Source organism: Anguilla anguilla, chromosome 11, assembly GCF_013347855.1.
Source record: "Anguilla anguilla isolate fAngAng1 chromosome 11, fAngAng1.pri, whole genome shotgun sequence".
In the NCBI taxonomy this organism is placed as follows: Eukaryota; Metazoa; Chordata; class Actinopteri; order Anguilliformes; family Anguillidae; genus Anguilla; species Anguilla anguilla.
The window spans coordinates 19640759-19667113 of NC_049211.1; the positions used below are offsets into that span (position 1 = coordinate 19640759).

Here is a 26355-nt window from a genome sequence, read left to right on the forward strand (position 1 = left end):
TTTACTAAACTACACACGTATATGACAATTCAATTACAGAATGATGAAGTTTAAATGGAGCAAAATTCATATTTGTGTGTTTTAGGCATTCTGTGACATTACAGAATGCTGACATGGAAAATAAGTTGCACTCAGGGCAGAGAGTGAGGGGGGCTGTCATAGCAACCAGAGGGAGCCTAGTGCATGTCTCACATAGCCTAGATAAGACTGAAGCCTGTACAACTCTAGGCAGGAGAGGCCCCAACCGTGACTCATCAAAAGAAGGGCTCAACCTAACTCTGAAATAACACCGTAAACGTTATAAAAACATGTATTTGATCTGCATCAGGAGAGTGCTAAATATTGTAAGCATATTTTTGACACATATTAGAAAAGTTTCTGTTATAAATATATTTTTGATGTGTGTATTTTTGACATGTTAGGAGAGTTGCTGTTATAAACATGTTGTTTTTACGCATGACGTGACGTAGACAAGGTCTGACTAGAACAGCATTCAACACAATTGTGCCTGCTAAGCTTGTTCACAAGCTCAGGATCCTGGGTCTTAACACCTGCCTTTGCAACTGGATCCTGGAATTCCTGACGGGCAGACCCCAGGTGGTGAGAATGGAGCATTGATGGAGCTGAAGTGGAGAGTGTCTGCTGCTTCAAGTACCTCGGGGTGGTCATCAATGATGACCTCGCCTGGTCCAGGCAATCGGACGCGGCAGTAAAAATTGCCCAAAAGCGCCTATACTTCCTGAGGAGACTCAAGAAGTTTGGCATGTCACCAATTTCTACAGGTGCACCATTGAGAGCATCCTCACTGGCTGCATTACTGCCTGGTACGGCAGCAGCTCCGCTGCTGATCGCAAGGCCCTCCAGAGGGTGGTGAAGACAGCAGATCATTGGCTGCCACCTCCCCTCCGTACAAGGCATCTACCACACACGATTCCTTAGGAAAGCACGGAAAATCGCAAAAGACTACAGCCACCCAGGCTATGGTCTGTTCTCGCTGCTGGAGTGGTAGACTGTCTGGTAGACGTTACCGGAGCATTCCGGCACGGACTACCAGACTTGTGAACAGTTTTTTCCCCCCAGGCCATCAGGCTTCTCAACCAGCAACATTAATCTCAGTGATCACATGATCTCCTCAATGTATGCTCTAGCCACTTTCTATGTACACTCAATATACATTACCAAATTGAATGTACATATTCATCGGCACTATACACTTTATATTTATAATTACACTTCATAATTATTTAATACTCATTTCTATTGTCAACATTTACAGGCTTTGGTACTGCTGCTAGTGTTTTTGCTCTTTCTATTTTATGTATATTTTTGCTATTCTTGTTATATTTTTGCTTACGACGTAGTTGTCGCTTGCCATGTCCTAAGAATTTCATTGTTCAGAATGACCCTGTGTTATACTGTGCACTTGAATAAAAACACTTTGACTTTGAACAGATAAGTATTTAGAGTATAAAAACTGGCGCTGTAGATTACTCAGTGCCGTGTTTAGACCGAAGACAGCCAATTCGGACAAATACGACTCTGGCGACAGGAAGGACTCAGGAGCCGAGTCAAGCAACAGCCAAGCAAGCCAAGGCGAGTCCAAGATGTGGATGGTGGGTAACCAGCCCTGACGCAAGGAAAGGGAATCGTGGCCAGCTGCATTGTTCTTATCAAGGCAACTCAGAGACAGGGACCCGTGGGGCAGGACTGATCAACCTACTGTCTGACTTTCCCTGTAAACCACCTCTCGAACAGCTATTTAAGTGGGTATCTCCCCTGAGTGGACATTAACTCTGAAAGACTGAAACAGCACAGTCGAACGCCTTACTAATAAGTAGGCCTATTTACTAAATTTATGCTATAGAGTTAAGGTGTGTGTATGTTTTAATAATAATATTAATAATACAGATATATACCTAGGTTATAGAGTTACACTTTGGGTGTATTGTCACTTTTACTTAGAAGCATAAGCCCAACTATAGTCGTGTTAAGATTAGTTAATAAAACAACTTAATAAACACTGTTGCATGGAGCCAACTCCACAAATGATGCAACTGAGGCACACAAAAACAGAACAGAACTGTCTAATATATAGTAATCATAATGCCCAAAAAATGTAAGTAAATATTACAATATCAATACAGTAAATGAATTAAATATGTAAACATTAAACAATTTACATCACTACAAATAGGAAAAGAGCAAGACAGTCTTGTGTATAATGTAACACATTCACTACTAACAGTTAGTCTTTAAACCCACTCAAAAGCCACCTTCGAGCTTTTGAAACACACGAGCAGGGTCCATAAAACCACATTTTTTATATAGACAGATAATTACACAGAAATTCACATAAAATGTATATTTTGTACCAATGTACCAATAATAATATTATACTGAAGCACGTTGTTGATTTTCAGAAATCGGTAATGTAACAATAAATAATAAAACACAACTACTGTCCACTAGGACAAACACATACCAATTCAGTTCAAATGCACCGAATCTCACTATGAATCACGGCAGAGCTATGCCAGGGCAAAAATTGCATAGCATATACTAGGTTTGACCTTTCTACTGCATACATCTGCCTGGGTTATGGCATAATCCAGTGACACCTGGCATAGCAGAAGTGTGCACCTCAACCTGGCATCAAATTTAGACTGTGGCTGGCAGCCCTACAAAGCAGGACACAATAGACCATAATATTATTCTGATTGCAAATTATAGAGCATTAACCTACAATGAATGGCATTTTCATTTAACCTACTTTAATCTATGCAGGAAACACAACTTGAACATAAACACTGATCCATCCATCCATCATCTATACCCACTTATTCCTGGGTCGCAGGAGGTGCTGGAGCCTATCCCAACGGGTAATAGGGAAGAGGCATGAATACACCCTGGACAGTTTACCAGTCCACTGCAGGGCACACACAATTCACTCACAAACTCATAACTAAGGGCAATTTAGACTCTCCAGTTAACCTAACCTGTATGTCTTTGGACTGTGAGAGGAAACTGGAGTACCTGGAGGAAACCTACGCGGACACAGGGAGAACATGCAAACTCTACGCAGAAAGGCCCCAATTGGAATGAAAATAAACATCAAATTGCATACTACGTTGAAATGAAATAGCAAAGTTAAGTTAACCAGGAGATGAAAGACATTATACTAGTACACATATTGGTTGATCTGACAGTTAACTTCACTAGTGAAGCTATTTGATGTTTGTGAAATGCAATTAGTGAATTATTCAAGTAGTTCAGCTTTGCCTTTGTCAGAATCCACGAGACCAAGTCACAGTACGTAAAATGCAAGCTAAAAATGTATAGCTAGTAAGCGACGATGGTGAAATATCCTTTAGTCGTTAACCATTCGTTCGCTAGGTAGACACCTAGTAGTAGTAAACTACAATCCAACCATCATCCCCAGTACACTCGCCTAATATCTAATGTAACGGATATCTTGCATCCATAAACGTCCATAATGAAAGATAGTGAAGATGATTAGGTAATTAACCAAATAAATCGACAAACCAGATTGCTTGTGCCAGGCTGTGTAACTAGCTAGAAACGCCATACCTTCATCGTTGCATGGTGTTTCCACACTAAAAAGTTAGCTAGCTAACGTTACCTTAGTAGCAACTACTAGATTACTAAAACGCGCCATAGTTACCCAACCACGCGCAACTCAACAGCTAGCAGTAGCTAAAGCGCAGCTATCATGACTTATAAATTTTATGCATGTACGTGTACCTGCAAAATGCGTTGTATCACTTCTATTCTGGGCTAAATCAATTGCCATTAACTCACGTGCAATTTTCACTGTTACTTTCTATGATGTTGTCCTCTCAATTCTCAATCTCAGTTTTCAGGATGTGTTCGCTAATCCAGAAGTGGCAGGAGGAAAATAATGGAAGGGATGAAGAAAATGATGTCTGGAAGTATGGCGACACCCCAGGTTAGGAGTGGAACTGACGACTATTTTCACTTTAGCAGTGCGCTATACTGTAACTGATCATACCAACAGTTGTTTAAGGTTACACATTCAGTTTCACTTTCCTTAGAGAAAAATTTCTTGAGCAAACTGTAAATACGTAGACATTTACACGAATACGGTTGCAAGAAAAAGTTTCTGAACCCTTTGGAATTACTTATTAATTTCTGCATTAATTCATTAAATGTGTCACAATAAGAGACAGACACAATCTGCTTAAACTAATAACAAAAAAATAATTGTACTTCTTGTCAATATTGAATGTATCATGTAAACATTCACAGCCTAGGTTGGAAAAAGTATGTGAACCTCTCTAGGCGAATGACTTCTCCAAAAGTTAACTGAAGTCAGGTGTTGCAATCAATGAGATGAGAGTGTGGGGTGGAGGTGCACTCCCTATAAAAAAGACACACAAAGTTTGGTTATTGAGAGTATGCCCTTATCAAGAAACATCTGTTCATGGCAACCCTGCCCTGATAAAAAAAAATTTTTAATTGTCATGTGGCATGGGTGATGCCACAAGACAAATGACTCAAAACACATGAGTAAATCAATAACAGAACAGTTTGAACATGTTTTGGAATGGCCAAGTCAGAATCCAGATCTTAGCCCAATTGAGATGTTGTGGCATAAACTGAAGAAGGCTGTTCATGCAAGAAATCCAAGAAGTATCAATGAATGGAAGCAGTTTTGTAAGAAGGAATGGTCTAAAATTACTCCTAACCAGTGTACAAGTCTGATAGGCAGCTATAGGAAATATCTGGTGTGGGTTATTGCTGCTAAAGAGGTCCTACCAATTATTACAAGGGCTCACCTACTTTTTCCAGCCTGAACTGTGAATGTTCAGACAATGTGTTCAATAAAGACATGAAAAGTGCAATTGATTGTGTGCTATTAGTTTAAGCAAAATGCGTCTGTCTATCATTGTGACTGAAATGAATATCATATCAGATTTAATAAGTAATTGAGTAAAAAGGGAAATGACAATAGAAAAAACATTAAGGCGGCCATGGAAGGTGAAATATATGGTATGTTTAATGAGATCAAAAAACAGCACCTTACAGTATTTACAAAAGATTTTTTTAAAAAGCAATGAGTACCACAAACATCCCCACTCAATAAAAAGAGATCTATACTATACAATGTAGTGTAACGTGTGGATGTATATACAAGTATATGGTCTCACCATCCTCGCCACCAGAGCAGAAGTTCACATTAATATAGGTACATATCTTTACATAGATCTCTGCTCGTAATGTTAGCTTACACATTTCCCATTACCAGGCACTCATTCACTTACATATGTTATGGCAGGAATAACAATTCTGTATTTGAACATTCAGCACTGATCCGCCAACACAAGGATTAATCACTTCTGTGGGCCGAAATCAAATGCTAGATGTGGATAAATTGACCTTTTGAATTGTTGAATTGAAATATTGTGCCCAGAATGGATAACAAGATTTATACGTTATGTTTTTCACAGCCATTGAATTCATCCTCCATTCCAAAAAATACATATATAGCATTTATTGCATTAACAGCATTAATATCATCAAGAACAAGTGTAAGAAATGACATGACCTGCAGAGGGCAGCGAAACGCCCTTTTTTCACTGCTGAACAGTCAATACTGTATTCACAGCCATTTTCTAAAACCTGATAGGGAACAAGAGTAAAGAACAAATGTACCCTCCAAAAGTCAAAGTATCTTTGTAAATACTGTACAGCACACAAGTTATTTTACAAAGCATGTTCGCTCGTATGATTTGTAATAATGGTGTCGGTATCACCCACATTAAAAACTATTTTAAAGCAATTTTTTCCTCAAGCGTCATACTGTAACAGTGTTTATTAAAGCGCTCCCTTACTCCAATATTTTACAAGCAGCATTCCACATTACTCTGCTGTCCCAAATGCAATCTTTGCCTCCAGAGAACATGAGGAAAGTTCTGTGTACATTCGTGAGAATAAAGCTCTAGACAAACAGGCTCTTCCAGAGGCCCAGATCTTCATTTCCATTATGTAAACAACAAAATCTGCGAGACAAATTGGCTCAAAATATATACAGTCACCTTTGTTTTCTCTGGACTCCACCCCCCCCCCCCCCCCCCCCCCTTCTGTTGGCTGAACTGAACCATCTTGTCTTTACTTTAAACTCCATTAACATTAACAGTCAGAATTAAGCAGAGGCCCTAGTCCACGAGATTGACACAGGAAGTCTGAGCGACCAGTTCTATGGGGGCTATAAAACGCACTTTCAAACATAAATGTAAAGAAATGTGACCCCAGGTTCCGGCACTACGTAGTCACAGTTTCAATATATTATATTGGTTATTTTAAGTTATTTATACTGGACTAATAATTCACACTTCTGCCCATTTTATCAACCTTTGAATAGCATAACGTCGAAACACTAATATAGTTATGGCATTGTCTGTGACACCACATTCCTGTATAAATTAAAATAAATAGAAAACTAAAAAGTTAATTTTGGGTCTAAAATGGCCTCTTCTACATAGTCTGTTGTCTGTGCTAGGCCTGTGGCAAGATCTGTGGCAAGTCCTGTGGACAGAAAAGATATGCTGTCTTAGCGATATAAACAGAGTCCATTTCTTGTCTGACCCCCTGTATCTCTAGAATCAAAAGAAAAATGTACATCTCTGTAAACCAGCAGTGTAAACTTGGGAGTGCCAAACGTCTCTGAAGCTTTCGGACTGATCTTTCAAAACACATGAAAAAACTATCCATTAATTGTTAATTGCTTTTGGCTGTTTTTCATTTTATGGATGAGTGGACTAAAATCCCTGAAAACAATGAAAAAAATACAAAAGCACTGATTTATTCAGAAAAGGTAAACAGTCCTCCTTGGAACAAAGGGAAAGGATTCTTACTCTAAGAAGATAGCTATACCAATCTCAGCTCTAGAAGAACATTTTTAAAATTGAAATCCGTTATTCAGAAATCCCTTATCAGCATCATCAGATGCATAAATCAGTACCGTTATTTGGGTTTAAGTGCAACTCTTTAAACGATTTTGCCCAATAGTGCTCACACAGATCTATGAATGTCAACATATCCTTCTCCTCTGCTGTAATAGAAAGGCATTTTAAGACACTCTTTTGCATGCCATTGTATACCATTTCCTCCTCGATGCAGGTAAGTGGGTCTAGCTGAACAAGAGGGGCGAGAGAATTTGAGAACAGAGAACAGAACCTCTCAAACTCGCTAGCCCCTCCAGAGTGGGAACAGAAGACATAAACATCAACACAGGTCTTTGGCTGCACAAATCAGTGATTCGCTTATCCAAGTTTAACGTGTACAGGACGAATTCAGTTTGATTGTAAGTTCAATAGCCTTGTCCACTGGTCCACCTATTCAGTGACTGTCAACGTAACCTTTGGACGTGCTTGTTGGATGAGGCAAAGAAAAGCGAAGGGGGTGAAGTAGTGTGGGGGATGGGAGCGGGATGATTTTCTGGTGATTAATACTGAGATTTAGAGATCGTCTACAGTCTACATTCCCAGACTGGCAAGACAGGAAAGGATGCTTCCCATTCTTATATTTTACATACACGGTTCATCATGGTTAAAAGTCTGTGCCATGTGGCAGTTAGGACACACTGACGGTGGTGCTGTCCTTGCTTTTCTCCACACCAGAATCTTTGCTTGCAGGGGCCGCAGCAGCCTCAGCTGGGGAAGGCTGGGCGCTGCCGGGCTGACCGGGGGGCTTGCTCCCAGCATCCGCAGTCGCTTCTGTCTCAGACTCCTGTTGTGAAGCAGTGGCTGCAAAAACCGGAAATAAATGAAAGTGTTAATATATGACAAGTGCAAATACTCGGGTGTGCGTAATGAGTCCGGTGGGGCTGTGAGTGTTGAGTGCTCACTAGTGTTAACTGACGAGGTGGGGCAGTGTGCATATGTGCCTGCAGGTTTGTGTGTTGGGTTTGTAATTGTTATGAGAGTATCTAGAAGGGTAGGCCAGAGTATACTTTTAAGAGTAGTGAAAGATTCTCTGTAAAATGCACTATATAAATAAAATTGGATTGACTGATTGATTGATTGATTGATTACATAAGCATGCCGAAGGTTCAGGTGAATCGTGTTGGTACCTGACTGCGTGCAGGACTTCATGTGCTCAGGCCAGTGGGCTTGCTGGCAGGGGTAGTCACAGTAGCTCGTGTTCCAGCAGCAGTAGAAGATGGCCTCCTTCTTGCAGTTGGCACACCACTGCTTCTTCTTGGTCTCGTCCACAGCCTGCTGCTTCTCCAGCTCCATCTGCTTCTTAACCTCTGCGATGAGACGCTCCCTCTCCTGCTCCAAGCTCTGCCTCATCTCCGCCATAGTGAGCTCTGATATGCGCATGTACACACACACGTACCCACACACACACACACACACACACACACACACACACACACAGCCAATGAGTTAATGACTGCTTCTCTGTCGGATCCTTTTTGTTTATCAATGTGCCATAGAAAACTATTAAACACCCATACCAAGATTGTGCTTCATTTCAGATAACTCTTGCTGGTGTAGCCACTGTAATTTTTCAATTTCTATTCTCAAGCGTCGAATCTGCATTAAACAAAAAAACAACAAAATTCAAAACAACAAGATTTGGCGTAAAGCAGATAGATTGGAAGAGGAGGAGAAGGGAGAATGTAAGGTGCTGACGGGTGCTTACCTCTGCAATTGTGTTTCCTGAGGTGCTTTTAGAGAGATCATTGTAAATCTCAGACATTGTTCCCTTTATTGCATCCATAATCTGAAAGGCGCAATGACAGTCAGGTCAGGATTTCACAATGCCAGGAAGAAAATTGTAACTTTTAAACATTTTAAAAGGCCTCAGCTTTGACTGAGGTCCACATAGTGTTCAATCAGAAAGAAAGAAAAATCAAAAAAAAAAAAAAAAAAAAACTTTCACACCTTGCCGGTATACTTTGCTATGTCTGCTGCTACATCTGCTGAGCCTGTGGTGATCTGGAAGTCACTGGCCATGGAGGAAGAAGAGGGGGCTCCAGCTGGCCCAGGGGTGGAGATCATGGACACTGCCGGAGCTGCAGTCACCAGAGTGACTGACGAAGATGACGTGCTCTGCGGTGCTTCTTTCTGTTGCACTGCTGAAAAGAGTTAAACTATTTTATCATTGGCATGGAGATACCTGTCTTTCAAGAGCACACTGAACCACACATGCACAGTAATTTCAATTTTGAAAAATAAAATAGTAAATTAAAGGTAATAAAAAGTCATTAAAATAGAAAATTTTACTTGCCACTAGCCGCTGAAAAACAATTAGCAAAAACATAGACTTGTAGCTGTCTACGGGTTAAAAATGCTAGTTCGGACAGGTGACTTTACAAAGGGAGGGGGCAGGGAGAAGGGCACTTACCTTTCACCGCCTGCCGTGTTTGATACCGTGTGCCAGGGGAGGGTTGCTGCGATGATGAGGACGTGGATGTGGATTGCGACTGCGTATGCGTCTGCGCTTGCTGCTGGGGGCTGCACTGTGTCTGCGCAGCCGGCTGCTGGCTCTGCTGCTGCCGCTGCACCTTCTGCATGTGCCATTTCTGTGAGGACGTCTGGAACTTGTTGGCTGGGTTCCACACCACCGCGCGCTGTACCGCTGGGGCAGTCTCCCGAGGCAGCAGGGGGCGCTGCTTCTTCACGGTGGCAGACGGCACGGCCACTGAAGGAGCTGCTGCACTGGTAGTCGCACCAGGCAGGAGAGTGGAGGCGGTGGTGGCAGCGAAGGACACCACATTGAGAGGGATGGTGATGGAGGACTGAGGGGGGTCTTTGACACTGGGGGTCGAGGTGGACCCATCACTCACTGGTGGAGCTGCTGCACTGGAGGACGAAGGGGCTTTACCTGCAACACAGAGGTGCAATACATGCATCTTCCATGCCAAATTTGCATTACATGAAGCAAAACAAGCAGTAAAAAAGCATAAAGAATTAATTTTGATCTATATAATGTCAACAATGACCTGACCAGGAACCAGGTCTATTGAAGAAAGCACCCAGAGGCATTTGAATAAGTAATCAAGGATCAATTCCTAATACAATATTAAATAAAACACAAAGACTACACAGTCCTTCCCTCACCTTCTAGCTTGGTGACACCAGGGTCCTTGGGTGTGGTGGCAACAGGCAGCTCCTTCTTGTTCTTCTTGCGGTCCCAGCCTGATGAGTCCTCCCGAAGGTCGATGACCAGCTCCCGCTCTGAGTCCGAGTCCATGTCCAGGTCTGCAGAGGCGGCTGTCCCCTCATCCTTGGAGCTGGGCTTCTCCTTCGCCGGGTGCTGGGAGGCTTTGGCCTTTTCAGAGGGCTCTTTGTCAGAGCTGGCACTCAGCTTGTCTTTCGGCTGTACTTCTGCACTCGTTTTTTCTGCTGCTGCTGCCCCCACCGTGCCCTCCGCATTGCCGTCCTTGTCTTCTTGAGAGGGTGTTCTGGTCTTCTTTTTTGATTCCCTCTCAAGCTTTTCTTTGTCGTCGGCCTCATCCTGCCCATTCCTCAGTTTCTGCTCCTCTTCACTCGCATACTCGCTATCACTTGAGTCTGATTTCTCGGAATCCTCTGAGTCACTGGGTTCCACGCCCTTGTACACATCTTCAGAAATCTCATCAATGCCTGCTCAGAAACAGAAAAGCAATTGAATTTTAATGCGTGCAAAACTAAGACTTGACATGAAAGGAATAATTTGGTGAATGCAACATTATCCAAGCTTCTATGCACAGCTTGTGGCCTGTGCACGTACCAAGCTGGGCCTTGCAGCTCTCGATGGTTTTGTCAAGGTTGAGCTGAAAGCGGCTCTTGATTGGTTTCTTTGGGGAGGTCAGGACCACTGAAGCAGACTGCTGCTGCACCGTCTCACTGAGCTCCTTCAGGTCCATCTCCGCTTTACTCCGATCTGAGAACCAAAATCATAATACCATGCTGCATCAGACACGTCAAGTTTTCTCGGGAGAGTTCTACTTGAACATTAGTTAGGGTGCCAAAATAGTGGCGAGCGTGGCACATGCTGGAGTGTGTAGGAGCAGTATGGTAACAGTTCAGTGCTTTGGTATATGCTGCGCTCTCACCCAGGTTGAGGTTGAGGATGCTCCCAGTGGTGGATGTTCTCTCCTGCTTTGGGATGATGGGCGTGGAGGCTTGGGGAGAAAAGGGTTTGGGGCTGCCCGTTACGCTGCCTGTGTGCCCAGTCTTTGTAGATGCAGGAGATGCTACAACAAAGAGAAAGACAGCATGTAGCAATGTACACCCACATTGTCATTCAGTAGAAAAATTGATTTAAAGAGAAATGTATTAAAATAGAATGAAAAAAACACTGAAATTCTGTGGATGTCAACATCATGCAGTAGACATGATCCAGTGGTTGATATATGGGACTACCCCACATATAAGTACAGTTGCTATGATTTATTTTAAATGTATAGTCTCTGGAACAGCATTTACATTAAATTTGGCGATAGAATTGAATTGAATAACCCTTGTATTTGCACGTTCTGAAATTAACTTTAAGGCAGTCAGTGGCATATTTTAAGTAGGCTAATGTTACATCATTGTTTGAATTAGCAGCATAAGAATTTTCTGACCTGCAAGGCTTTACCTACATAGATGGCAGTAATTAGGGTACATGTCACCATGCAAGTACCGGAACACATTCAAATGTTTTTTTCATCATTTTTCTTTTTAACATCCACAGCGCTTTGTGTTTGGATGGAACGTCTCCTAGTGTCTGCGCACAGTGGCTCTCAGAGGTACCTGTGCAGTCCATGGACTCCTCTCCGGCACTGTAGTGACTGGGTGGAGCCCGGAGGCTTTTCTCAGACGCGTCCTGCTCGATGTCCGAGCCCGTGTGAACGGAGGAGTTGGTGCTCATCGGAGAGCGGGGCATGTCCGTCAGGGAGATCCTTCGGCTCGTCCCCCCCGGCAGCATGCTCTTACCGAGCAGCAGCTTGGGAGAGGCGGTCATGTCGAAGTTGAACTTGATCTTCTCCTGTTTCTCAGGCTTGACGGTTCCTGCGCTGGGGTTGGAGGGGTCCAGCAGCATTTGGAACTGGTTATTGGGAGTGTAGGGTGTCCTGAATGGAGCGTAGTTGAAAACGCCAAACTTCTTGCGAATGTTTTCCACATAGACCTCCATCTCTTGCATGGCACTATTAAATATGCTTTTAGTCTTTTTCACAGAAAAAGGAATCTCTTTAGACATGAGGTAGCAGTTGTTTATTGGGACCCAAGCCCTGAAAGACACAGAGGATAAGCAATCATTCGCCTGTTCAGTAAAATGACAAAGAACATGGTGAATTTGTTCTATAGACAGAACATAGTGCAAGTGGAAGGAAACCATGCCACGGTGGGAGGTACTGCAGTTACAGCTTCAAGCCTTTCACAGTTTTTATAAACCACTAAAGCAGCAAGAATATCAGAATATCAGTCACCAGACTTGCCTATCATGCTGCCCAAAAAACCGGGCATCCACTTGTCCATCTTTGTCTCGCAGTGCTTTTGCTGGCCAGAATGGAAACCCCTTCAGCTTAGCCCACACAAGAGGGTGGGGGTGGCTCTAAACGCAGCGATAACACACAAAAAAGAATAATAAAACACAGGAAATCATTTCATACCTACTTATATATAGGAAAACAATGTTGAATATAAGATAAATTCATAGATAAAGTATATGCCTATTTATAGAACATAAAAAGAAGAAATCATCAATGAGTTCATTAACCCAAAAAAAAGACCAAGGCACAATCCTTACACATGGTTCACAAAACCAGTTTTCCCTCTTCTGGCAAGCTGACAGATAGCACTCTGGACACACTTCAATTTCATTCATCTGAAAGATAAAGTTCTCTCTATAATTAAGGATATTCCAGTTTCTCTTTTAAGTGTTAAAACAACTGCATGCACATTATCATATATCAAAAATTCTATATTTCATAATGTATACATTTAAATAGTCACGTTCAAGAGAGCCTCAAGGCTGCTGATACTCACTTCATGTTCACAGATTTTTACAATGACTTTAGCGGTCGCTGTAAGCTTGTGATTACCTAGGAGAGATGACAAATAAAAAAATGTTTATTTTATTCTATTAGAAATGGATTTAATTTATTTAAATGCTTCATTGCTCACCTCCATTGTATATTATGCAGTTGTGCAAGATCCATTTCATATCTGCTAGAAAAGCTTCTGTACAACCATACATTTTCTTTTTTATGTTCTGCAAGAAAATTAACAAAAACATTTTTGTTAAACTTTGTTTAAGTTTCAGTCAGGCAGTATAAATGTGCTTTTCAAATGAGAAAATAAGAGCTTGTGGTAACAATTTGTTCCCAATACCTTTTCTAATGTACAGAGGTCCATTGGATGGAAAATGTATTCAGCATAATCTGGGTGTTGTTCCAGAGATACAGGTTTCTGAAATGGCTCAGTCTGTTCCAAAGAGTGAGAGAGAACAGAACCACCCAAGAGGATTAAATCAACCAGCTCAGAACGCAGAGTGCACACACTTCATCACCAGCACACTTTGGCTACTCCGCACAGACAGCTTCAATTCTGAACACTCCAGTTATGTTAAGGGATATAGCATAAATGTCATTTTTTTTACCCAATTAATAGGTTTTCTCTGCTGGGCGGCTGCGTGGGGGGAGAGAGACGAGCGTGCTTGGTCCTGAAAGAGAGCAAGGAGAGCTTTTCCTCACCAGACAAGAGCATTCAGCCCAGCTGTCTGGATAATCAAGAGGTGACAGTCAGAGTCAGTAACAACTACCCACCTGCTACAAGGACGCAGCCACAACCCAATGGCCAACCCAACGGCCTCACTGCCTTTCCTCCCAAACAGGCAATGGCTACTAACCGCCATGTTTGGATTCAGACCTCTACTTCCTTGTCCACAAAAAAGGTACACTTGGACAGAGGGAACGCGGAGGAATGGGGCCAATGGTAGGGGCAGTGGGGATACGTTTCTCTGAGACAACTCTTACAGGTAGAGAAATTTATGCTTTGGGCCATAAAGGGGATATTCACCTCCACTAGTATGAGCATCACAGAACCACAGTATAGGTGAAAGATAGCCCACCCCACAGCAACAAGAACACAAGGTTTAGCAACCATTAGCATCCTTCGTACTGTATATCTATGGAACCTCCCCCCAAACCAGCACGACAGAGACTAAACATCCTACAACAGATAGCCCTTAGCACGGTGGAGTATTCATTAGGCATGGGGTAAAATGTGTACTTGAAAGAAACTGTTTAAATATATTGCTGAAATATTTTGTGTCCAAGTGGATAATAAGTAATAAGTTATCCTGTATGTTGTAATGTTGAATGGCTGTTGGATAAAAAGGATTGTCTGCATCGGCTCTGTATTTGCAAACGGAACTGCCAAAAATAAATACAGGAAGGGACAGTGAGGGCGCAGCTATTTGACTGTGAAAAAAATGATGAATAAGGTTTTAGCCACATGGAGAACTATTAAAAAAAGATTAGGGCTTATCAAGCAAGACCACACAAGGCCATACAGCACTGCCTGTACATAGATAGTCCAAAATGATGGGAAATGGACAGAAAGGCTGGCCATGCATTTTAAAGCATTTAAACATCATCTTCCATTGGCAGTCGGACAGCATTGCCCCAGGCAGACCGTTCACCAATGAAAGGCACAGAGAGCAGGTCACACCGGTTAGGACACTTACCCCTGGCTGTTTCATCTTTTGGAGAGCAAACTTAAGCAGATAAGACAGCTGGTCTATTGTTAGCATCGTCATTGCTTTGCTTTGAGTTTCTATGCACTCCGCAACTGTTATTTTCTGGAAAACAAAAAAGTACAACTTTAACATTTCCTTTCTTCTAACCTTGTCACCATGACCACATTTTTCTGGTTTTCTTTACCCTTTTAACAACGGTTTTATTGTTCAAATTTGTTCAAGGGTGAACATTGAGTACATTAACTTTTCAAGGTGTCTTCACCCAAAAGCCATTGTGCTTTATAATATTGTTACAATTTAAAGACAATTGAGATTAAACTCGTACCAAAAACAACAAATCAGATGCACTTATAAAACACCTTTATAAAGAAAAATTTTAACAAAAGAAAATTGTTGTATTGGACACAAAGCATTTGCCTGGTAGGGCCCACTAACTGGGGGCATGCTGCCGGCATTCCACAAAGCACTAACCCTCGTTTTCACTACTGAAATATTAAAATGACTTACAAGCTCTTTAGACATACATTTAAATTGAACACATTTTATCAGAATTATTCAGAGGGATTAAATCCAAGGTATCCCTTATGAAATTCTAGAGGTCCATAACCTCAGAAACAGTCACACAGCCAAGCTCAAATAAGAAGCCTATCCACGATGATGGATGGCACTCGGTCATGACCAGGCCTCTCTCAGTGGAGCGGTTTCACAGGTCAAGGCCAGTCCTCAGCCCGTTCCTACAAAGAGGCCCAGTGCATACTCTGCGTGAGCGGCCATGACACTGTGAAACCAGTCCAAAATCTGAACATCCGGCTCTCCCGGTTCACTGAGATCTCATCTCTCTGGCCTCCTGCACAGCTGAGCGGGTGCCCACCCGGAAGAAGTGAGAGAGTACCTCACACTCGGGACAGAACCAGTCCCCCTCAGGCTCGGCTGCCAGTTTCAGGCACTTTGCGTGGTACACCCGTGGGCAAAGCTCACAGCAGAGAACCTGACCCTCTCGGTGGCACACCCAGCAATAGAAGTCATTCCGTCCATCCTGCGGTACAACATCAACAGGGTCTGTGGTGAGTGGCTGCTTCATATAGTAAAAGGGACCATGTCTTAGTTCTGACTGAAATGCAGGCAAGAAAAAAAGGTTGGGTTTCAAAACACAAGACATTATAAAAGGTGCAGCACAACAAGCAAACAGGCCACAGCACTGAACACTACATAGCGGACACCAAGTACAGACTCCTGTGGTCAATGGGTCAACGTGCAGCTTTGCCTCTGACATCAATGAAAGCAAGAGTCATTTGACAAGAGTTTCCACCACATTGACATCAGGTCAGGCTGTGCTTGGTATACACCATTGCTATCTTGCATGACACAAGCCTTGTTTTATCCAACTAATGAACACATACCTATACCCTATCATACAAAGCATACACTGTGCATGGCACATGGCAGTTTTAAACTAGTGACTCACTATGTGCATCTTTAATATTTAGGTATAGGAGGCAAGTCATTTTAATTTATATATCTGGCTTTTAAGGACAAACCAGCTCTGTACATGCAAAATAGAATGCGTTCAATATGCATATTTCATTATATATTCGCAGATTAGGTAACATACTTTGAAAGTCAGCTTAGCATTTATAATAAGATCAAATCACTGCCTTTAAATAGTTTATTTACTTGCATTCCAAACCATTTTAAGAAAAAAAAACTATCTGCCAATATTGATTTATTAAATGCAAGTTCTCTGTAAGTTTGGGTTTTAAATTTCTCCACATTAGTGGTCAAGTGAGACATAACCAAATTCTCAATATGGTCAGGGAAATGCATAAATCTGAAATCTCAAATGAACAACTTTATTTTATGTTAACGATAACTTCAACTGTTTGAGTGACTTACAGAAAACATGCAAAGTTAAGTCTAATTAGGCAACAGTCCATAGAACATGAAATTACCTGTTCTTTGTTATTACTGTTAACTAAGCCAGGTTTCTTTTTCTTTTTGATAGGACTGGGTGAGGTCTCAGAGGGGGAATGCCCATTGGAAGAGTGTGGTGGGCTGGGCAGCTTTCGTTTTTGAGCTGCCCTTTCTGCCGATCCAGGATCTGAAACTACAACAGGCCAGGGTCACAGATATGCAAGACATTTCCCATAACCCATGCAGAGTTTAAAAACTACAGCTCCCACTTCACCACCAATACAATTACAATGAAACTTTATATAACTACCACATGGCTGTCCCCAGAGTGACAGTGAACTACATTTCCAGTGTTTCTGACTTTCATCGTGATGAGCCGGGGTGACTGCAAAGTGTACATGTAGAAATAACAGGCAGCCCAAATACCACAATATATCAAACTGAAACTACAAGCTCTCAGTGACATGTTTAATATCACAATTTTATGCAACACTTTTTACTCAGTGTTTGTCATTTAGGCTGTATTTTTCAACAGCACCTCCAATGAACAGTACACACCACACAATACAGAAGAATTCAAGGTTTCAACATCACAATGCTGTACCAATGGATAAATATGTATAAATGTATTTCTTCACAGCACTGTATAATTTGTCATGCAGAATCCTATAGAGTTTAAGACAGGCTCTATCATTACAGCTATGGCAGGCCACAGCCCTGAACCTACGCTCTCGTAACACTGTTTTCTACTCACCTTTGGATCGTGTGGAAATGTCCATCCCCTCTACCACATCAGATTCTGTTTTTATCTCTTCTTCAGCCAAACTGCCACAGAACAGAAAGAAAAGAAATCAATCTCCATTCAACTGTGTACCTTAATATATCTGGTATATTACACCATTATATTATACCACTGGGGTGACACCCATTGATGAGACCATTGGGGACGAAGCCCACAATTCACTTTGTCGCCCTGCTCATTCAGTGCAACTCCAGGAGCTTATAATGTACGATCATTCCCATAATATTGTTACAGCGTGCTGTTGAGGGTGATCGAGTTGTCTGCATTTCAAGTGACAATCCATACTGGCCATCAAACTTTTTTGTTGTTTGTTTACCGATAATTAGTCTAACCAACTTTAATTGTAAGTGTCATGCTGTAGTAAGTGTCACTAGAGAGCATCTCCCTAGCAACATGCAGCCTTTCCTATGCTCTGCAGAACAGTGCAGACCATCCAAGAGTGCAATAAACAGAAAAACTGAACAACAATTGTTTCTCAAGCTGAAAAAGTGAAAATAAACTTTCCTATATAGACAGTTTTATCAATTAATCTAGGAGTCTCCGTTTCAATTTAAAGCTCTTTTATTGTTGAGAGACTGTTGAACATGGTGTTAAAGCAATAATTCGCTAAATCCCTGGCATTCTTATGGAATTAAAATGTCCTCTTCAGAAATATTCATAAAACAGTAGGCTGCAATCTTTCTTCCAGATTCTAATATCACTTCACATATGCAAACCAATAAAATATGCACACGCACATAAACCAACAAACAAAAAAAACACCCTAATATCAATTGTTATTTTAGCCTATGAAATGAGTGTAAATAAAAAAGACTATTTGATGACAGCATCCACACCAAATGGGTAAATAAATACATGAACATGTTGGTTAACTAGTAAACTGCAGAATATTGAAAAATGTGAGTAAATGTGTAAGAAAGGTTACCTATCAACAATAATCAAACTTCTGTACTTCCAATTTGCATGGAGTTGCACATCAAAATAATCTCGTCTTGTTTTTAAATATCACCAAACATAAAGATTACTACTCAGGTTTTAGTACGTTGAAACAAGCATTACCAAATGGAGAAAAGCTTCATTGGACATGTTATTTTTGTTTAATAGTTGGTTTTTCTTTGCTTTGATAAACAATGAATGACAGCATTTGACATTAGCCAAGAAAACAGCCTTTCCTTAGTGACAATCAACTCACTAACAAAACGATGACTTGTTTGTCTCAAGGTTAGAAGTCCTAAATAGACTCACGCTGTGGCTGTTGACTTGAACTTAACTGAAAAACAGGAGACCTTGTGGTCTTCATGCTTTTCCATAAGGGTGTATTGAACAAAATAATTTACTGGGCCACAGAATCCACAACTGCCTCACAGGTTCAGTATTATGAATTCACTTACAGGATATAGGACCCTATCAACACAGGAAAATCACTATTTAAATACAAGCAACAAAAGTTTTCCTGAACTGGATAGTCCTAAAGATCTGTTCACCAAGTGTGCATGTGTTTTACCATGATTCTTCTGCCACTCATAAATATAGGATTAAATAAATCACCATTTAAACATAGGCTCAAACAACATACAAATCAATTCCTTTCAAGCATGGTGAAACAGGGGGCGGTAATGCCTGCTTAAATTACCACAGGATTCTTAAAAGCACAAAAGTTCTCCATCACAAACTGCAAAAAAAAGCATCAGTCATCATTTACTTGAAAAGAAGCCTGCTTTTAATTTTCAAGGTACTTGTAGAAAGGGCATTTGTCTTTTAAACAAATATGCCTGCGTATTTGCCAAACTAGAAAGGCTGGTGTTTAACAGTGGAAGCACTGGGCTCTGAACATCAAAGGTGTGAAACCTAGGGAGAGGCCTGCTGCTGTAACTTAATTGCTCCATTTCTATATTTAAAAATGTCAACGGTACAGAACTGTTGTGCTTTTATGGCGCTCTCGGCAGATGCATAATGGTGCCAAAATGCACAATTATTTATTTGCCAGAGCCATGTAAGCACCAAAAAGAAAAAGTACCGTCTATTTTGCTTTCAAAGCAGGTGCCATTTTGAACTAATAAAATTATTTAATAGGCTGAATAAAACATAGAAAATGGATGCAGGCATCATTCAGGAGAGTCAGTGAAGGCAAAGATTTACAGGTTGAAACAAGAATCTTATGTTCAATGTCATTTTGCTACAAAATAGGACCCCTTCAGAACCTACTAGTAGCTACTCAATGGAACAAGAAGATTTTTCACACGAGACAGTGCAAATCAACATTATTAGGGTCAAATTAACAGCAGAGAACTGTGCCTGCACAGGAGAGGACAAGGACTCCTTGTTTTTCTCATCTCCTGCAAAGACTCAGATCTTCCCTGCTAAGTCCCATAGAATGTGTTCCCCTTATTTGAAAAGGAAGGCATGTCTGTGGGTCTTGGAAATACAAAAACAGGACAATGTGAAAAAAAAACTTTTTGGGACTCTCAACAGCAGCATTCCTGGAATGGCACAAGAAATTTTCTGGGGAGAACATCGGGCCACTGGAGAAGAGAATTCCCCTATCAATATGCTAATAAACTCCCAGAAGGCTCAAGATAAATTAAAATGTGGTTTTTATGAAAGCCCAAAATAGAGCAACCTGAAGAGAGTGAAGAACAGCACAAAATTGGAGACTCCCATCTGACTGAGCAGTCCAAGAGCAGTATTTAAACAACGCTGACACTGGCACGTCCACACAGACTGATCGGGTTAACAGGACACCCCAAGCCCACACCTAGCAGCTCAGCAGAGCCCATTTCATCAGCCCCGGGCTGGAGGGAAGGAGGGAAACCTAGCACACTGGAATCCAAAATGCCTTTTTGCTATTTAACACATCCCCCCCCCCAAATCTTTCAATGCTGTAGGAATTCTAAAGCCCCCGAATTAGGAATCCATGCATTGTGGCAATAAAATCTATTCTATTTACTGCAAAATGTGAATGTTTTTCCCCTCTGCATCTGAAACATTAAGGTATAAATTAACACATATGGAAGAATGCAGGGTTTAAAAAAAAAAAAAGATGGGTGAATTCAGGTTTATTGTAGACAAGTTTATTTGTTCTAATCTGGCCATTTTTAGGTCAAGATGGCATTCCACAATGACAGATCCTCAGATTTCATTTTGTTGATGGATCAACAACCAGCTACGCCAACCAGCAGCCTGTCCACATCGACCATGAGGGCCATTTCTGTGGAAAAGGACAATTCACAACAGAAACATTATGACTCACAGGCCATATTGGCTCTCACGCTTCCTTTTACTGCATATATGCTACACTGACGACCTCAGCAACGACGACTCCACTGAGCCTGACTGAGGCTAAATGCAGAGGAAACCAGTGCCTGTCTATGCCTGTCACATACCTTAGACAAAGATACTACCATCATAATTCTTTTTTTCCAAATAACACATCCTTCAATGCAGAAAATGTACACAGAGCAGCATACCTTGTCTTATTGCACAGAATACACAAGACAATTCTTCAAACTGGCCTTTAAATTTGGCTGGATAGGATGAAACAAAGATGGTTGCAGAATTTTCCAGAAGGGCCTTGCTCTCCCTGCTGCTCCACAGCAATTGTCAATCTTTAACCTCAGCGGTGCCTCCGATTGGTTTGAGTGCTACACCGAGCTGCCTGATTGGCCAGCTCTGCTGTGCCATACAGCTCCACTGCTGCCTTTTCTCTCAGACATTTTGCTGCAATGCAGAGATTTTACAAATAAAACTACCATTTCACCAAAAGAGTTTTTTTTCCTCTTAATGTGCCTTTTAGCAAAAAAGTATGGTTATAGATAGTAATGTACTAAAGTCCATCTGCAGTCTAGCTTAAAATATCCGCCCCCATCCAAAGATAAAATTCACCAGTGTCCCTTTTAAAATCAATCCTTCCACTGTTTACAAATCCAGTGTCCGACCGTGGATAATCTCAAACAGGTATCCAAGGAAAGGGCGATTAAAACTACTTACAAAACAGACATTTAAAAAAGGTCAGGGGTCTTGTTTTTCAATGCAAATTCATGCTTTTTCCAATACAATACATTTTTTCACCATTACTTAAAAATAACATTTGCTTCATTAAAGGGACTAACAATGTTGGGAAATTTACAACCCACAGCAGTGAAACCCATTGCAATGAAAAATATATCGTAAATGTTATTTTAAAAATATATTATGCTATATATATTTATATTTCACTTTGTAAACACATAAACAACATGGGAAAATAAGCTGCACTGATAAAGCGTGTGCATACATGTGTGCATAAAACACAAATACATATCTTAGAATTAATTATCAAATTATAGAATAAACAGCCTTTTGCATTTTAAGATTTATTAAACTTGGAAATGCTATTAATGTTTGATTACATGATAATCTGGATTTGTCATCCTAAAGAGACTACCATTCATCACCAGCCAAAGAATATCACAGCCAAAATAAATGTATGATACATATTCACTGATCATACATTAATACACAAATAAAAATATAATCTAAATTAACTAGGCTATGTCTTGCAATTGTGGTGAATGCATTTGGATCCCACATAATAGTTGATGAGAATCAGGCAAACTAACAGAAAAAATGCATGTTTAACACATATGAGTTGGATATTTGAACTGCAAAAAGCAACAATTAACCAAGTGATGGTTCCTATACATGGGACTGATATTTCATAGGTGTATCACACTAAATTCACTTTAGATACTAGCCACAAGTACAACCAACTACTTTCAGCTAAGGTTACAATGAGTTACAATCAAGGAAGCAGAAAGTTAACACCTTAGGCCCCATTCTCAGAAGCCTCTTTCTTTGAGACCCAATTCAATAGTAAATTTCAACATTTATACACAGCTACTTGAAACAGAGATTAGGCTCAATGAAGTCACACCAAAACAAAAAAATAAAATAAAACAGCAGATCTGAAGTCTCCCCTGCAAGTCAAATCAACAGCCAGGACAGCAAGGAGGCCATGTTTTTTTAGGCAACTTGAAAAATGTGGAAAGTGGAAGGAAAAAACATGAGGAGATTTTTACATGTGTCTACCCCCAAATGTAAAATGTATACTGCTTAGTTCGCCACCAGCTTCCCTTGGGATTCCCCACTGTGCTACAATAGCTGTATCTGCTCCCCACCTTCCATTTTCTCTAACCTGGCATGTGGCACAGCCACACAATTATGCAGGCAAACTGCTCACAAATAAATCCCCTTTTCCAGCAGACAGGATCAAGGCAACAGAAAGATTAAGTGTCTAATATTTCTGTTTTGTTCTGAAAATTTCAAAAAGGGTTTAACTTGGTCCTCTTTTACTACAGTATGAAGCCTGGCTGAGCACCCATGTGACCAAAATCACAGGCAGCAGGAGAAAGCCTGCTTTTGCTTTTACCAGTTCTGTGGAGTGAGAGCTCTATTTCCCTCTCTTGAAGAATCAAACTGTATCTGTGCAGTAGATAAACAGTACAGGAAGTAAAAGGAAGTAAAATCAGGCTTACCTCTGTGGATGCATGGCTAACACAGTGTTATGTCAATACTTATAAAACATGGAGGACAGTCTCAGTCCTGAGACAGAAAGGGCTTGGCAGTTCAGCTTGATGATCGGGCCGTCTGATGGAAGCCAGACCCTGAGTGGCCTCTTTTCACAGGCAGGATGTAAAGCCGCAGCGGATTGGCTGAAACGTTTCCTGAGTAATTATCTTTGTTCAGCACAGGCAGGAGCAGCTCTGAGTACGTGAAGGGAGAAAAAGAAAAGAGCCTGAGCTAGGCCCAAACCACAAAACACCACATTTAAACATTCCTGCTAGCAAAATAGTAAACTGAACTAAAAGAAATAGTAACTTAGCAGTGTATCCTGTGCTTTCCATTTAGTTTCTTGGTGTACTGTCTGAAATAAAGCACAAAGGACAGGAACAACAGGACTGGCCTGCTGCAGCCTCCATGTTGGAGAGAAGGCCTTTGTCTAAATCCCTCTATTAATTTCAGCCATCTGTAGAGAAGACGTGCGACGTTCAGACAAGACCACTCAAACAATTCAAATGGGAACAATTGGAAAATATTCTGCAACTTATTTCTGGAAATCAGCAGGGGATTGTTATATACTCAAATAACAATTTAAAAATCTTAAATATACAATAAAATAAAAAATATATATACAAAAGGCCTACATAAAACTGTATTTTAAAAGTGCACAAATATGCATTATAAGTTCAAATTATAAATTTCTAAGAAAAATAAATTCAAATAAATTTAAAAACCTTGCTCACCATTTGAAGGTATTAAACACCTAGCATGTCAGTTCTACAAATTGTGGAAGCAATTTATTTATTCACTGTATTGAACAAAATTTGTGAAAACATACTGTATAAATTTATGTTAATATCAGCTACAAATTAAATTAAGACAAAGGATACCCTTCTATCTTTTTTCTGCCTTTCTATTAAATCATGGGATAATATTCTAAAAATTATACAAACCCAGGAAATGATCACGAAAGAACATGCAAGCCTAAAGTGCCATCCAAAGGTAACAACGAACTACAACAGTTTTCGGTGTGTGGGCGTTTGTATTCCGCATTCCTTTTTCTTCTGCCCCTTGAAAGATTCAAATTCAGCTTTCAGCCTATACAATGTTGGAGTCTGATCTTTTGTATTCTGTGCTTTGTGTGGAGCCTAAATTATTCAAAATACCAAGTTAACACCTTCACACCATTGTTGTCTCAGCCAGAGGTGGCTTGAATAGAAGATGGTATCATTTAACTGGTTCCACTTTCCTAACAGTCATGGATCACATTTTATGTATACAGTGAGCTGCCATATTTCACTTACATTAGCCATCTCAGAAAGGTTAAATAAAGATTTTAGCATGGATACTGTGTTATTTCATGAGCAGTTCTTTGTGTTATCGTCTTGTTTTTACTCTGACTTAGAGGGATTTCTACTCACCACAAGGTAAGTCTGACCTCTAGAGGAGTTTTGGAGAATGACTTGTAATTTATGAAGAGGACTGGTTAAAAGACCCAGCTTGTCACCTCTGGCAGCAAATTTCAGCCCAAATAGTTCTGGGCCATGAGCTCGTTAAAAATAATTTAAACACAAAGGTTTGGTTGCTGAAAATGTGTTTAAGATCCACCATACTTTTTTTACTTCAACTTATTTTAAAACACAGCTGCCAGAATCAGAAACCAGTATCGGTTGGTTTCGATGTGTTCCAGAATTAGTAATTAAGTCGTTGCTTGGCTAAATAATCATCAACGCACCTTGTTCTCGATGTCGTAATTGGCTGCCGATTGAAATGCAACCACAAATACCAGCAGACGCAGCAGCCGTCTAGGAAGCGACTTCGACACCCCTGTTTTAAAATAGTGCCGGTGTGGTTTGATCCTCTGAAGTTTTCACAAATGGATTAGTTTAGTCCCGTTATTCAATCAATATTTGTTCTTAACTTTGACTTACAAGTAAATGCAACCTTCTCTTTGCAAATGAATTTAGTGATTGCTGAACTCTGCTAAACTTTACTTAAGGACCAATACAGAATACTGCCTGCTCAGATGTCCACACTTCCAGAAATTAAAACTCTACGCAATAAAAAGTGTAACCTCCGTAAAAGGAATCATGTTTCATGTAGCACATTTAATTAAATGAGCTCATAAGTTGATCTAATGGATTCAAAGTGGGGGTAAATATGGTATATTTATTCTTTTTGGTACACATAGCTACATAGGTAGGTTACAACTGGTACAGTTAGTCCTTGTATATGCTCTAATTTTCTGTTAACTCGATATGGCAAATGATGCATGCCTTTAGAATGAGGTTAATGATTCAATTGTAAACAGACAGGTTAAATTAGTCGAACATAATTTTTTACATATTTAAATATTTGTCCCCAACAAACTTAATTGAGATTATCTGTAACAGAACTCTAAAAACTAGTCTGCTGGACCAAGTTTGAGAACACCTGACCTAGCTGGATAATGCAGCAAAGTCTATGCTACTTCCACAAAGATGCAGTGAACTATGACACCAAAATATAGATCATATGATAAGGTTTTTAAAAATATTCTGCGCTTTAGCCAGCTCAGTTATGGTTATGGCACAATTGTTAGCTAGTTACCAGAAGTGCTTTTTGTGTCACTATCCGCTCACTACAATCTGGCACGATGACCAAATTAGCTTTTTTTTAAAGGCCAGTCGACACGACGGCCCAACACAGCCGAAGTTCTACAGCAAAGCACAACCACAAAGCAACACAAGAGAGCCTTCGACTATAGCCTACCGCTTAGCAAAATCCGCCAGGGTTCACACAAGTTAAACGCGGGCTAAAATGTCAGTGAAGGGTTTAATAAGATTACGAGGAATTAAGTATGAATTTTTAATATAAATCACAATGGCTGCAGTTCAGATCCATGCAATATGTAGAGCCTAGGTAACAAATTAAATAAGCATGCTGATCAAACAAATGTTACTTGACGAGGAACGATTGAACAGTTGACACAGAAATTGCATGTCATTTTAAAAAATGTAATTTAATATTATCGTCTAAAACACGAATTCCGAATTAGTGCACTTGCTGCAGGTTTCAACGTCACTCATGAACGCCCTCGTCTCAAAATATCAGTGAAGGCGGCTATCCGAATCTTCACAAGCCCACTCCTCGGTTCTCTTTTTCTCGTTTCCTATCCTTCCTGACGTGATTAGGAAGATTCACGGAAAGAATGCAATGTACGAACACGATAGTGCATAAGCAATTCTACCATGCTGGGGTTTCTTCGTTATTGAGCGATACTGGATAAAAGACGTTCTGCTGTTGTCGCCTCCTCTAGAACGTTTCAGATTGGTGTAGGCCACAGTTAATCAGCCTGCTTATTCTCAACTTTATTAGCTCATTTTGATGTCAGTCATGAATTG

At 40.6% G+C, this 26355-nt stretch overlaps 2 protein-coding genes across 8 annotated transcripts in view; both read right to left on the reverse strand.

Moving 5' to 3' along the window:
• The window catches only part of si:ch73-181d5.4 (death-inducer obliterator 1), a 29329-nt gene extending 25391 nt beyond the window's left edge, over nt 1-3938 (reverse strand). The window contains exon 1 of one of the 3 annotated variants that reach the window (XM_035381851.1): nt 3820-3938. The gene's annotated coding sequence lies outside the window, so the exon portion shown is untranslated. Of the gene's footprint in view, nt 1-3588; nt 3661-3762 lie in introns of those variants that run through there. The other 2 variants (XM_035381853.1, XM_035381854.1) reach the window with 2 other exon arrangements.
• Nucleotides 3939-5015: 1077 nt separating this feature from the next.
• On the reverse strand, nt 5016-26263 carry LOC118208460 (protein kinase C-binding protein 1-like). 5 transcript variants are annotated; one of them, XM_035383168.1, is made up of 22 exons: nt 24708-26263; nt 22948-23175; nt 17387-17457; nt 16671-16825; nt 15614-15832; nt 14710-14823; nt 13621-13683; nt 13353-13445; nt 13146-13233; nt 13008-13063; nt 12769-12846; nt 12458-12573; nt 11772-12250; nt 11090-11230; nt 10765-10917; nt 10113-10637; nt 9397-9876; nt 8934-9127; nt 8692-8772; nt 8504-8582; nt 8114-8353; nt 5016-7787 (listed from the first exon to the last, which is right to left on the reverse strand). In XM_035383168.1, exons 2-22 carry the CDS (start codon nt 22959-22961, stop codon nt 7615-7617), a joined length of 3612 nt encoding a protein of 1203 aa, XP_035239059.1. In that variant the 5' UTR covers nt 22962-23175; nt 24708-26263; the 3' UTR covers nt 5016-7614. The 5 variants fall into 5 exon arrangements, with proteins under 5 accessions (XP_035239059.1, XP_035239062.1, XP_035239061.1 ...); XM_035383171.1 differs by having other exon boundaries at nt 15614-15757; nt 24394-26263; XM_035383170.1 differs by having other exon boundaries at nt 8934-9124; nt 24394-26263.
• Between the last annotated feature and the right edge of the window lie 92 nt (nt 26264-26355).